This window comes from Corvus cornix, chromosome 1A (assembly GCF_000738735.6).
Source record: "Corvus cornix cornix isolate S_Up_H32 chromosome 1A, ASM73873v5, whole genome shotgun sequence".
NCBI lineage: Eukaryota > Metazoa > Chordata > Aves > Passeriformes > Corvidae > Corvus > Corvus cornix.
In genome coordinates, this window is record NC_047057.1 from 49,833,015 (window position 1) to 49,847,946 (window position 14,932).

At 44.3% G+C, this 14,932-nt stretch overlaps 1 protein-coding gene across 4 annotated transcripts in view; it reads right to left on the reverse strand.

The window, feature by feature from the left end:
- The window catches only part of LOC104696530 (voltage-dependent T-type calcium channel subunit alpha-1I), a 160,201-nt gene that overhangs the window by 61,641 nt on the left and 83,628 nt on the right, over positions 1-14,932 (reverse strand). For all 4 annotated transcript variants that reach the window (XM_039571001.1, XM_039571003.1, XM_039571002.1 and 1 more), the window contains one exon: positions 827-924. In XM_039571001.1, coding sequence (XP_039426935.1) covers positions 827-924 — 98 coding nt within the window. The remainder of the gene's footprint in view (positions 1-826; positions 925-14,932) is intronic.

Genomic DNA, 14,932 nt, shown 5'->3' on the forward strand with positions numbered 1-14,932 from the left:
GTCAACTGTGCAAACTTTCTCAGGTCTGGAATAGAAAAAGGAGCATCTGAGCTTGAGAGAAGGATTAGGAGAGCTCTGGCAAGGTGTTAGCCACTGCAGACAGCCTGATCAGGGAGATTATGGAGAACAGCAAAGAGACTTCCTGCCATTCTGTAAGACTGAAAACTTGCAGAAGAAATGCCTAAAGTCTCCCAGGGCTGACACATCCAGGCTCAGACACAGCCCTGGCAGCCCCAGCCCAGTGGTGTTCAGCCTGGCTCATACACACACAGCAGCTCACAGAGGGCACTGTTGGCACAAAAGAGGGAGTACAAAGCACAAGGGGAGGAGGAAACAGCCATGAGTCGGTGCTACACGCCCCTAACCTGTAATGGCATGAACATTTTTCAGATGAGAGAATCTGGAAGGCCTTGTGAAAGCCTGAGCAAACTAATTTCCCTGCTTCCCAAAGCTCATCCTTCTCCAGACCTCACACACAGGCCTTTTTGAAGCTACAGACATCATTAAACCTGTGATGTCCTTCAGTAAGAGGAAGAAAAAACACTTTCATTTACTGCATAATTTTCACCTTCAACTCTTGAAGTTCCATCAACATGGCCGTGCACAAGGGATGACTAGGGCCGGTATGCTGGGACACTCTTGTTTTCCTGCCGATCCAACAACACGTCTTGGCCCTGTGATGGCAAAAAGCCTGCACACACCCTACAGAAGCCTCTATTCACTTTGTACCTGAACCCTGCTGGGACAACACCACCACACACAGCCTTATTGACCAGGTACTCCCCACAAGCCGAGCTGAGAGGTGTGAGAGGGAAGCACGACTTACTAGGCACACGGTTGATAGCTTTCAGGGGTCTCAGGACACGGACAGTACGGATTGCAGACAAGTTAATGTTTTGGAGATCCAGGGAGTACTCCACCATCCTGCAGAAGGGGAGAGAGAGGGAGAGAGAGAAAAAAGAGAGAAAAAGAAAGTTTAAAAGAATCCAGAATTTTGGCTTGAGCCACAGATTTATCATTTCTTCATTGAGGAGTTTCTGGAAGTCATGAGGATGAAGCCTGAGCCTTTGGAAGCAAAAATGAAGTCTCCATGAGCCCTATGGGACAAGCCCAGAGCCCACAGCTCCTCTGGCAGAAAACTCAGTGAGCGGTGAGCGCATTTCTCGCGGACACAGGCCAGGAGCTGTGCTAACACGTACCTGCTGCGAGCGCCAGGAGAGGAAGGAGCCAAGTGAAGATGCACTGGCAAGGAGCACACACCCCTGGCCAGGGCACACACAGGGGGTGGCCACTGCACACGAGGCCAGCAGGAGGAGGGCTGTGTGGCCAGTTTAGTTGCGAGTTACCTGCAGCACACGGGGTGCTCCCTGTGTTCCCCTCATCTCCCACTGCAGGATATGGTCCCGGGAGGCAGCTTCAGCTAAGCTGCTTTAACTTACACAGAAACAAACCCTCTTACTTAAAGCACTGCCTGCCTTGACTAGGTGGAAAGGCTTCCCCCATGGCTATGAACCACTCCTTTCTGACACCAACCAAAAGGGGAAAAGCCTAATTTTAGGACATATGCTAGACCTTAGCTCTCCTAACCCAACAACATGTGCTCTAAATAACCTCAAAGTGCAAAGAGGTGTGACTAATGCATTGGCTTTGCTGCAAGAGCAGCAGGTGCAGGTGACAAAAAGTGACCTGGCTCAGCAATCCTTAGCCCAGCATTCTCTCCTCACCCAATATGGCAAATGTCTTGTCTCTTTGAAAGCATGGCAAGAAACTATTATACTGATAATTTATCCGGGCCAGCAATTTCCACCTGAGGACCTCAAAGCATCTTTCATGTTTTCGTGAACACAGATGCACGAGGCCTCCGGGAAGACATGGGCCGTTGTCACCAGCTTCCCTCGGGTAACCCTGATCTGGTGATGGGATCAAGAGAGTGACAAAATTGGCCAGTGAAACAGCAGCAGGCAGGACAGGAACTGCTTCTGCTGAATCTCTTCTCAGACATGAATAATGAAACTACAAAAAGTTCCCTGTTCCTTGGCATTTTAACAAGACTCAGGAGACAGGGAGGGATTGGGGGAACAGCCTTTTGTTACTGCCCCCTTTCTCAGAACAAAAACCATCATAATTTATACAGGAAGACTCACAAGCCAACCTAAAGTTGACCCAAATCCCTCTGACCAGGAATCACTGAGAACTGAATGAGACAGCTGAAGTGAGACACTGAGAGGGAAATGGGGCACAGCCAGTCTGTGAAAAATAATCAGGAAGAGGCATCGAGTGAAATGGACCAGTGAACTGATCCTTCTGTTGATTACCCTCCATTCAAGAGGACCTCAAAGAGCTAATGCCTGGTTATCTGTCTACACCTTTCACAAAGGGGACTTGTCAGAGTGATAGATTTTCAAACACGGTGGGGTAAACTTGTCGAAGTGTTGTGATTATCCTCTCTCATGCTCTCTTTCTTTCTCTCCCTCATTCCTTTCAGTCTGTTCTCTCATGCACTTTTAGGGTAATTGCATGAAATAATTCTTCCTCTGAAATGCAGTGGCATTCATTTACCTCCCCGGAGCTGTCAGTTCCACATATACCAAGTGCAGAAGAAGAGACAAGGGATTTCATGCAGATAATCAAAATATTCCCACTCCCCAAAGAAAGCCCCGACCCCAAACCAAGCAGAAGTATTCAACCAGCCTACAGAAAGAATTAGTGATAGACAAAGGCTTGGGATCCAGTCAGGTGAAACTGGGAAACAGGTATGAAAGGAGGAGGAACACACAGAGACATAAATGCATGGACATGACTACAGGACATACGTGTGTGGTGCAAAGGCACACAGTGAAAGGGCCTTGAGTAAGCACTGACTAACCTTGCTCCACATAAAGCAAGATTGTCTCACCAGTGCGTTGTTGCTCCAGAATTAGACAGACCTGCTGAAGCTGTGGAACTACAGTTAGGGGCAAAGCACGCTGCAGACATTTTTGTACTGCTCACAGGACATGAGCTAACAGCTCTTCACAGAGACCTGGCACACAGGGGCAGCTTCCTGACTGAAGGAGCCCCCACGCTGCAGTCTGCTGTGGGGGTGCAGATATGCACAGAAGCATAAAGGCCTCCAAGCTTGGTGAAGTTCCAGTGAACTTCCTTTCCTCTCCTAAAACCACTCATCCCCTAAGAGCACTGGGTTGCCTCTGAAGGCAAAAAAAAATATTATTTTGGAGCAGGAGCAGAACAACCTGAAACAGAGTCAAATGCCAAGTAAGCTGTTAGCCCAAAACACATCTAATTTCAAGTACTGTTTTTTTCTGAACTGTGAGGAGCCAAATAGGAAGTCCGGAAGAACACTGTGGCCCTCACAGAAACCAAGCACAGGGGAAAAGCACAGGGCTAGGGCTGACATGAAATCAATGGACAGAGGTGACATCTTTTCTTAGCCTTAACCATGCAAAATTAGTTTTAAAATGTTTACAAACCATTTGGATTTTGTTCTCTTGTGGCTACAAGCACGTGAGTGACCTTAACCAGGTGCACATCACTGCCCTCTCCTAGCTGGAATGAGTTCACCACCTATGTAGTACAGTCCCAGTGTCACTAGAAAATTATTAATCCTCAAAGGAGTGACCGTGGGTCCTTTCAGCACAAGGCAAACGCTGCCTTAACTCAACTCTGTGGTTCAGACAGCAGCAAGCCAGCCTCCTGCAGCCCTCAGTGGCCACATATTCACAGACTTACTGCCATTACATTCCAGTGTAGCCAGACAAAAAAGCTGAGCAGACAATCACACTGCCAGGGAAAACAGCAGGCTGTTCCCAAGGATGGGTTAGAAAAGGGCAACTGCTAAATTTTTTAGAGAGCAACTTGTAACAAAAATGAACTCATCCCTAGGAGGGCCCAGGGCTTCAGCTCGATTAAGAGACCTCTTCTGCCTACAGTTCTTCCTGAGGCCTCCTGGTCTTGGTTGTAACAACAGAGAAATCCAGGATGCTTAAGCCCCTGTGGATGAGATATGACTATTGTAGACACACAGATTGTATCCAAACAACTTCAATGCAATTCCAGTGTAATTTTACATTAGGACCTCTCACTTTCACCTTTTCTTTCCTAGTGATCACTTCAGCATCAGCTTATGTTCACACTTCTCTTTGTGCAAGGGTAACATGCTCACACCATGCAGATGACCAAGGTGCAGCGAAACTCCACTGATTACCAAAAACCCACCCATCTTCTGTGTAGGTAAAACTGACAAATCCAAATGTTGCCTCCTTGCTCTAATGAAATAGGGTCTCTAAATGACTCTGCTGGAGTCTCCAGGCATCTGCAGCATTTCAGGGATTGCTAGCCCAGCTCTTTTTGTTATTATCATTCTCCAGCCAGCCCTGCTTCCTACAGCCAGGGAACTGTGGACTCTTAACGTGCTCTAGGTTTGGGCTGTACCCCATTTCCTAATGCCATACATGGAGGTGATGCCAGGTCGACAGAGTCAAAAGGACTCATCCCAAAAAGTGATCAGTCAGAAGCTGTCAGCAGGTTTATGTCAGGAGGTTCACATTTCCTGTGTCTAGAGATCTTGTGGTGGTGGGTCAGGCGTACTGTGCTTATTTGGACTCTCAGGCAGGTGGGTTTTGGATCCTTATCCCACCAGCAACCTGCAGAACCATGTGTTTGCTGGGTGTTTGTAAACCAAGAGCAAGGAAATGTTGCAGCTAGCACGAAATGGTTGCCACCTATTGAACTCCAGGACATTCCCAGGCTCCTTGTCCTTACCTTGTAGTAGCTCAGTGCCATGAGCAAGGGTAGCCCCCATGACCTGACTACCCTTCATCTTGTCCTCCTCTCTTTCTTGGCTGCTTAAAGCATGTCTTGTTAGTAAACACCATAAATTCTTTAAGATCTAGGGGCAGTCAGAAAAAGTCTAGGATGTGGGAAAGGAAGGAAAGAAAAAAAAGACTGTGCTAGCTGTGAGTCCTTTCCCTTTATTATGAGGGAACAGGGTTAAATGCATCTCTTCTAAGGGAAACAGCAGCTTATTTCTAGCACCACTAAAGTATTTTGCGGCCTCTGGTGAGAGTAGGTGAGTGGAAGGACAGGTTCAGAAGCTTAAACTATGCTAAATCAGACAAACTTCTCATCTGTGATGGAATTTGAGCACTGAGCTGTCAAGATAATTGAATATTTACAGTAATTCTTCTTCCCTTGCTAGAGATTTTCTTCTTCAAAACTTTCCACACGAAACTCTTCTGGAAGGAGAGGGGATTGGCACACACAGTGTCTCCACACGACACAGCTCAAGACTGATGCACATGGGGAACACTGTCAGGGTGGGAAATGGGACAGCGGCACTGGCTGCATGCATGGGGTTCATCCTGCAGAAGCAGGGGGATGCCTGGCAGGGAACACCTCTCCACTCGAGCTCTGCCTCCCCCCCCAATCTTGAGGCATCCCACCTGCTCCCTGCCTCTTTACATCCCTCTGACGCACACCTGCCTGCAACATTTCCACCTCTCATTTTAATCTTTCTTCCTAATTCCCAGTTTTGCCATTGCCCCTTGACTTTCCTTCGTATTTTTCCACTAAGTTAAATCTGCTCAGCTGAACACACAAAGGACCTGGAGTTAAACAGAGGTGAGACCAAGCTACTGCAGGGAACAATTGAGCAATTTGTTAGCACGCTGACCCTGTCCAGAGTGTGCGTGGTCTCATGTACCTCTGTCCTGTGTCACACCACTGGAGCAGACAGCGAGTACACAGGGACAAGGGGGCATGGAAACCTTTGATGCTCGTGAGGCCTCAACAACACCAGAACAGCTTCATCAGCTACAGCTTGGCACTTGTTTTGTCCTCTGCACCTGTGAGCTCAAGAGTGGGCTTGGGTCTGCCTTGGCACTCGAGAAGAGCAGCGCTCGTTGTCCAACAGCAGAAATGCATGGCCAGTGTGGCTCTGTGCCAGGCACAGGAGAGCAGACTGACCAGCGGGAAGGAGAAATAAAGATAAGACTATCTAAAATAGGCAAAGTGAGAATATGAAAGCCATGTAAGGAGTCCAGAAAATTCAGACTTTATCTGCTGCACGTGTGACCCAAGATAATGTACTTATGCAATGCCTGGCTAGCTGCTACCTCACAGTTACATTCAATGAAATCCATTATTAAAACAGTTCAAACATTACCATTTACCTCTTCATATTTACATCTCCTTATACCTTTATTAAATACTTATTAACTTTCCTAATCTTGGCTTCTGAACTTCTATTTGCTGAAAATTAGCAGCCAAGAAACGGTATTTAAAACCTATTCTGAAATCATCCGTGAAAAATACTGAGGCAGTATTTTTCTTATGACACAAAGCCAATATGTTTTTGTCAAATTCAAAAGCTGCCTAATTCCCTTTCTCTGATAGAAGTTTTCAATTGAAATCTAATTAACTGCAGTCTAATCAATTAATATTTTTTGTCAAATAAATTTACATTTGGCACTGAAGGCAAAAACATCATGGCTGTGACTTTCTAGCTGTAATTTCAGACTTGCTATGGGTCTCGGTGGGAAGTGAAGCTTTTCCTGCCTGTGGACTGCCATTTGATCCCTACATCTATGAGCACCTGATGTGACCAGGGCAGAAGACTTTGATTGGTCTCTGCTCTGAATTCCTTCAGAGCTTCAGTTTCTCAGCTATGTCAGGGCTCAGGGTGTGTCCTGTACTGTGGCTAGATGGGATTTAATCAATGTCTTCTGCGTACAAGAATATGCCTTTCTGTCCTTGGCTCCTTGATTTGGCAATCACATTTTACAAACTGGAATTTCTACCACTTTGAAGATCCAGAACATAGGAGTCCATAGGGAAAATATAAGACTGTCAGTTTTCCCTGACTGAAATTTTATTCAGATATCTATGCCAAAAGTTGGAGCTCCAACATCTCTTCATTTACCAAAATGTCTAGCCTCTTGTATATAAGCCATCCCACAGCTCAAATCTTCCACCTGAAGTTTGTGGGGTGGTGGGAGACTGATTTATCCCTAAATTCTTTCACTTCAGTCATATACACCAGAGATTCCATCAGCCAAATCTGTGCTGTGGAAAGGGAAGGCAGGCAATAAAATCCACTTCCTGAGGTCCACAACTGCCTGGATAGTGGGGACCAGCAGCACTGGAGTAACAGCAATGAGGCAGAAGGAAGAGCACACAGGCAGGAAAAAGAGCACACAGATGAAAGTCTAGAGTATGGGGCACATGTGGCATTCAAGACACCTCCTGTCATCCCTTGCTAAGGCTGGACATGCCTGAGCTTGTACACAAGGAGAGCTGGAAGATGAATCCAATCTCTTGTAAATCCATCTGGACATACTAGAAGCAGAGCCAGGAGATTTTGATGAGGCCTGATCAGACACTGGGCAAGAGAGGAGGACTACTGCTGCCACTCAGAGCCTGCAGCCACAGGATGCACAAGTACCAGCAGATGCAGACAGGCTACTTGCCAGCCCAGCAGGGCTCCCAGCCAGGACCTATTTTTTTAAGATTTCTGCCCCATGCCCACCATTTTGCCCTACAGCTGGAGCCATATCCTTATTTTCCCCAAAGGTCCGGTGGGCTACAGCGAAAGTTAAAGACTCTTTCATTATCTGGACCTGATCTTTTGCTATATGGACATTGTGTTGCAGGAGGCACAGGGCTGCCAGGCAGATTCCAGCACTGACCCTCCTACCAGCTCACTTGAGATAGATGAATAGATAGATAGATACAGATGTAAGTACCTGAAGAGCAAACTGTGCATTTGCACCCCTTTTGTACCATTTGGTGCCTCTGGGGCCAGGCTTAAAAACACACCCTAAACAGATGATCCAAAATCCTTTCAACATCTACCACAGAAAAAATGGAATAACACATTAGGCCTCCAAATTGCTCTGCAAACCACAGTGTACTAAGCTAAGTAGTCCTGCTTATCTCTTTTAAATTTAGAGCTCATTATGCTGCAAAAAGAAAACTCTCTGCTGACATGAAAGCTGAAAGATAGAAGTAAAAAAAAAAAAAAAAAAAAAAAGCCTTGCTGGTAAAACAAGAAATACAAAAATTACACTCTTTTTTCCTCATTTATAAAATATAATAATAATAAAGAGTCTATAATTCTGTTAGTAAAAAGACATTTCCTCAGGGAGCAATAGATCAATTACTAATTACACAGTCAGCTCCTGAGCTGTGATGCTTTATATTCTTAAAAAAATAACCTGCAACTCTCCCCCCTCCAGTACAAATTTTTTTTTACTTTTTTTTTATATTGCTGTGCAAGCAAAAGCTGCTGAAAGCTTCCAGAGCCTGTAAGACTGGTCCCTTGCTGCCTAGAATGTGATTATTTCACACCCTGGAACACTCAGATTTCTTTCCAAACTGTGTACTAAGAGAAAATGTCAGAGTTCCTTAATAGTTTCGGAGACATGATACAAAAAGACATAAGCAGGTTTTCACACTGTGATAAGAAAGCCAGAAGGACTCGCCAAGCTCAGATGACTGAATACGAGTGATGGGGCCTCACTTAAAAACCAAGAGTCAGAACACAGGCTCTGAGCTCTGTATTTCACTGCTTAGGGAAAAAAATAAAGAAGAAAAATAAAAAAGAATGTCTGCATTTTGGTCCTGTGAGCCTGCTGGTTTTACTTATTTTGGGGGGGTTTGTGTTTGTTTTTTTTTTTTTTAAATAAACCTAACATTCACATGGTAAGGAATTAGCTTTCAGGAAGGCAAAAAAGCAGAGGCAATAATTGAGAACTACACATTATGCAGGCAGGGTAGCGCTGCCTCCTTGTTTTCATTCTTCTCTGGTGTGATTCATTTCGTTTTGATGACTGCTTTCATTTCAATATGTTGCACATCTAGGGATAGTTTTACTGGGAGAAAGCAAATGAAATAATTAGTATCATTAAGGAGGAAAAAGCGAGTGCATGTTCGAGGGGAGGGCTGTGCTGCTGCTATTCCTACCTTTGGTTAAGATGCTATTTAGCCTGCTGCTTGCTGGTTTCCATCTTTTTCTGATCACTACTCGAAACACCTAATTGCTATATTTATTACAGTTTTCTTTAACTTGCCATAATTTTATAGAAACTTCTATTTGGCATCGAACATTAGCTAACTAGGATTTTCTGAGCATTCTGCTGTTTACTCTGCTGCTAATAAGTATTTAATGATCTGAGATTTTAAAGTCATAACTATGCAAATTCTGGCCAGGTCCCTGAACGACTGTAGTTAATTAAAAGCAAAGAAAAAGCAGAAGATTGGCAACACACTTCCCCATCTTGTGAGATTAAGGCCAGTTGGTGTTTTTCAGGCTAAGAGGCACCTTCCCAGTGTGGAAGGGCACCATGCAGTGATGGATTTGTTTCCTGGAAACAGGTGGGCATTTGAGGATGGGGGGCTGGTACCTCACATCCTTCAGAGAGCTGCCAGTTGCCTTTCCTAGGCTGAAATTTAGAGGGATGAACTTGGGGCTGTAAGTGCTTTCCATGTAAGGAGAAAGTTGGTGTTCACAGTGATGATGCACACGTTTGAAAAGAGCTTGGATGGATGAATTTGGGAAACATCATCACTGCAAGTTTATGGAAAGGATGCCATATCTAAGGAATTATGGGGAACAGAACTCAAGGACAGCAAATAACTATCAGAAAGAGAATGTAAAAGTAATATCTCAGTTAATAGAAATACTTTCCAGACTCCTGGTGTGGAAGCTGCATAAAGCACTCCTGAAGAAGCAACTAGCCAAAAGGCACGGGGAGTGAGAAGAAGTGTTCTGCTCAGCCTAGGGGGCTATCAGGCTTGCCTGAGAAGAGATCTTCAGCTGTACAAAACCTTCTCCAAAGGCTGCATAACTACTCAAAAAGGAAAGGATGCTTTGGACGAGAAATGGAGATACCAGGAGAGCCGTGCTGCCATACTATAGGTGAAACTAAAAAGCAAATTTAGGAAAGCGTTCAGACTACAAGGACAGTATTTATCCATGCTGATGTGTTTTGAAACTAATTGTTTTTCTTACCATGATAGATATACCACATATTATAGACTTGGATTTATGTCTCTTTCTGAAGAAGTTGGACAATAAATATTCAGCTGAAGTCCTTAGTCGCACATTCTAGCCAACAGGCAAAAAGGTGACAGAGGGGTTTGGTAACAAAGTGCTGGCTTGGCCAGCCACAGAGAGCATGAGACTTGCAGAGCACTGGGCTAATCCTGCCCAGAAATATTAACCAGCATTTCATCAGAAGAAAAATTAGGTTTTAGAGAACTGAGAGAAAGACCAGTCAGAAGATTGCTAAATGAAAGACCAAAGGGGAAAGTGATAAAACTAGGAAAAGAGTTAATTCTTACCGAACCTCCATGTCAAGAACAAAACTAATCAAGGCACTAAAAGATGTAAAGAGGAGAAAAATAGTGTCGCCTATACACCAGTGCTAGGGGCCTGAGTAATAAAGAGAATAAGAATTGTTCATTTTATGAGTACAATGCCTAAATGGCATTAGGAAGGCCTGGTGGGAAAATCTGCATGAAAGGAATATTAAAATCCAGGATTTTAACCTAGTAGGGAGGCTCAAGTGGACAGAAAGAGAGGGGGAGCAACACACTCTGTCAAGAATGGCATTTTCTACTACAGAATCAGCGACAAAATACTTACAGATTAATTTTCTGCCATGTAGAGAATTCCTCCTGGCTAGAGAAATGGGCTGACAGGAGCCTCATGAAATTCAACAGATGAATGTAAGGTGCTGCATTTGGGCCGGACTGATGGATAGTGGTGCTGCTGAAAAGGAGCTGCCAGTCCTGGGACACAGGTGACACACAGTCCACGCAGGGAAGGACAGTGACATACCAAGCTGCACCAGCCATACTGCAGCAGGTAGATGAGGCGGGGGTTATGCCCCTTACTTTGCACTTGGTAGACCATATCTAACATAGCGCATTCAGTTTTGGCCCTCCAGTAAAAGGTGTTGATAAATTGAAGCAAGTTCAGGGGAGGGTCACCAAGGTGCTCAGGGTTGGTGCATTTGTCCTGTAAGGAGAGGCTGAAGGATGAGGGCTTGTTCAGCTTGGAGAGGAGATGATTTTGGTGGGACCTACCAGTAGCTCCTTGGTAGCTACAAGGCAGTCAGCGAGGAGATTGAGCCAGAATCTTCACAGTGCCACAGGGCAGGACAACAAGACACAACAAACATAAATCCGAAGAGGAAAGGAAGGTTCAGACTAGTTACAGAGATACATCAGCAGTGAGGGTGGGATGGTGAGAGGTGGTGCCATCTCCATCTGTGGTGGTTATCAAGACTTGTCTGGACAGCTCTAACTTGAGTTTGCTGTTGACCCTCCTTTGAACAAGACTGGAGTGGAGACTCCACAAGGCCCTTTCCAACCCTGATTATCTATGATCCTGTGAATGTAATTAGGTATGTCCAGATCACACCAGAAGAGAGGCTGACTAGCTCTCTTGATAAAAGCACTCTCCCCATCCATCTCTAAGAATTAAATTTGAGCAATGCATTGGAGGTACCGAAATCTCCTTGCAAGTTCCCAGCCTTACAAATCACAGAAAATTGTATTCAAGAACGGAAGACAGAGAGAGATTGTCTATTAAGTTATTAAAAAAAAAAAAAAAATTATAGAACTTGATTACATGTGCTATGTCCAAATCATGCAAGGTCATCAACAGTACCAGATACGTTTGGTGGATTAGTGAGGCCACATTCATGAATTTGAAACCATACAGAAACAGCCACAGAATCTAAAATCATTTAGATTGGAAAACACCTTTAAGATCATTGAGTCCAACTCAACCCAGCCAAGTCCACCACTAAACCCTGTCCGTAAACACCAGTCACATCTACACATCTTTTAAATAGCTCCATGTGTCAGACTAGCCAGACTTCAACTAATGAGCTGTGGAGTACAGTCAAGTGGTGTTTAGGAATATTTATCAGGTGTCCAAGAAGCTTCAGTAGAGACAAGAGAGGTGAACAGGCTAAAAAGATAGTACAACATAAGTGAAAGCAAAAGCAGCAACGGAATAGCAGGAGAGGGGAAGGTGATACCAATGAATATAAATTAGGAGATGGACTTGTAGAAAATTTGTAAGAGAACTGAATGAGCGCATAAAATGGCATAAGTTTTGGAACAAGATAACAGAATTGTCACTAAGTGTAAAAAAGGCAGAAAACATCAGTTAAAAGTCCTCTGGGGAAGGTCAGATGATGTATGTGCACCATTGATCATAATGAGCTAATTTCAGCTCCAGCTGTGATCAAGTATTTTAGGCTGTGCCTAAATAGGGATTTTCTAAGATAAGCAAGCCTGGACAATTTGTATGCAAGAGTTTTAAAAGAGACGGCCAGAAAAGATCTGGACCAGTACTGATAATTTTTGATTGCACTCAGAAAACTGGGAAAGCATCCAAGGGTCAAAGGAATTCTGATGTTATGCCAGTACACAGTGATCTCAATGACTGGACTGATGCTGGTGACAGTACAGTAATGAAATTTTCAATATGCATCTTGAATAGATTATGGATTAAAAGTGGATAACAAAATTAGCCATACCCAATACAAGTTTAAGGAAAAATAGACATCATCAAACTAATGTGCCGTAATTTCTTATGAGATTACAAGTCTGGTTCACACAAGTAATTAGGTTGATATGGCTGGAATGATATGTAATCGTCATGACATACATTAGCTAGAGAAAAACTGTCTAAGTAATAAACCTCACATGCAACACTAAATGGGGATTCATTTGTAAGCAGATGTACTTCTGTAATGCACAATTCTTGCCACTCTGTTCTTTATTTATTTATCACAACCTGACAGAAAACTAAAAAAAGTCACCGATGGATTTTACAGTTGAGGCATATTTTTGGGAGAACAGAAAAGAAATGAAGATGACAAGTCAGGGACAGAACAGCATGAACTGCTCTGGAAATGCAAGTAATATGTATTCCAGGGTGAAAAAATGGAACCAACATACATCTGTGAACAAAGTTTACTGTTCCTAGTAATAGGAAGGGGTTTTCTCTCTTCAGAAGAGGAGACAGGAAAAAAAAAAACCCAACCAATCAAGCTTGGAGGCAATGAAGAAAGCAGCTGAATTAATTGATAGCGAGGTGCTGTGATTGAATGGATAGGCAACTGCAATACTTGGCTATAGGAAACAGGAAATTTCAGGCAGGAATAGAGAGGCAATATTACAACCAAAGGCACTGAAGCAGACTGAAGCACTGACAGAGTACTGTGTCTTGTTCTGAAGTCCACCACTTTTAAAAGCTGTTTAAGAACACCAAAAGAAAAACTCAAAAAGCCAAAATATCCAAAATGCCATTCCTGACACCAAAGGTAAGGTCAAGATGGGATTTGACCACAGTTTGAGACCTACATGGCAAACTCCACTGTGATAATGGAGAGAGGTAAAGACAGCACTCTCTGAAAGATAGACCACCCTCTCCTCAGCCAATGGACTTCAAGCAACAAGTAGTTAAGAAAAGATTTTAGGCATATTTTGGGGACACACCTGTAATCACAATCACCCCCCCAGACAAATAGTGAAGTCCTCTGCCCCTTAATTTACCATGTCCCAGGGATGCCACAGAAGAGGGCAAAGACAGACAGAATTCCCACCACAGATTGTTTATTACAACACTTGGATCATGAGGGGCAGAACAACCACTTGGTCCATGGAATTCATGCCCCCAAGGTCGGGGGACTCTCAGATCAGACATATAAAGGGATGATATCCCCCTTCCTAGAGGGACAGTGGCATCATCTCCAACCACATGGGAATGCAACTGTCTCACAGACTAGAGCGAGCAGGGAAAATTTTTCCCTCTTTTATTGCTAGAGAACTGCCTGGCTTAAAAAGTTGATGAGTATGAGCCCAGAAACAAGTGAGTCTTCCCCTAAATTCACACACATATAGACTCTGGCTGACATTTCCAATTTGATTAGCTTTCTCATTATCTCAACTTTCAAACCATCATAGGCTCTCAACTTGAGGAAGCTGCCCTCTGAAGTTGCCTCAGTTCAAGCTCTCCAAACGCACCCATCTCTGTGGGAAACAAATGACGACAGACAAGACCTAATCACAAATGGAAGGGAAGAGGGACTCCCACCAGGACAGCTGGTGTGACGAGCACAGTCTGCTTGAAACGTCTGGGAGCTTGCAACCTCCTGTCACCAGCGAGCAGTTGGGAACGGGAGCATCGACAAGCTGAATCTGCAGCCCTGGCTGTTTGTGCATACAAGGGCACTGGCACTCTTCAAACCAAATTGCCTCATATGATTTTTGGAGCTCTGAGGGGAACAATGAGGGAGAGCATTGACTTTTAACTGTGGTTTTGGTTTTTTCCCTAACCCTTTTAGAAAAAAAACATGTTGAAGGTGGTTAGGGGAGGGAGTGTGTGAGAGGGGAGAAAGTTCTGGTGATGTCAGCTCCTATCTCCATGGAAACGGAACATTTTTAGTGACAATGGAGTCTTCCTCCTTGAGCTGCTGGGTTGCGTGGGGAGCAGGGGCAAGCAGGGCAGGGGCACACGAGGGAATTCAGCTAACTACAACTATAGCTTCTGGCTTTCCAAGGAAATAACTACGAATGATTGCCTGAATACATGGTTTATGTAACCAAAACACTGTCTGGGGCCTTAGCAGCAAATAGTCATTATGCTCTTCGATAAAATATGCTGTTGTGCAGTGAGCCAGATGGAGACATCTCAGCTGCCCAGAATGCCCCACAGAATGGGCCCCTCCTGAACTTCACTTTGCCATGCTACAGTTTATTCTTTGCAACTTTTGCTGCCTTGCTGGTGTTTATTTGGGAAAGGGAGAAGGGCAGAGAAAGGGCTGGGAAGTACAGTCCTTGTTCTTGAAACTGAGAGGAAGCTGCATATATTCTAGCTGGGCATTGCTTCCCAACATCACAGATGTTTCCT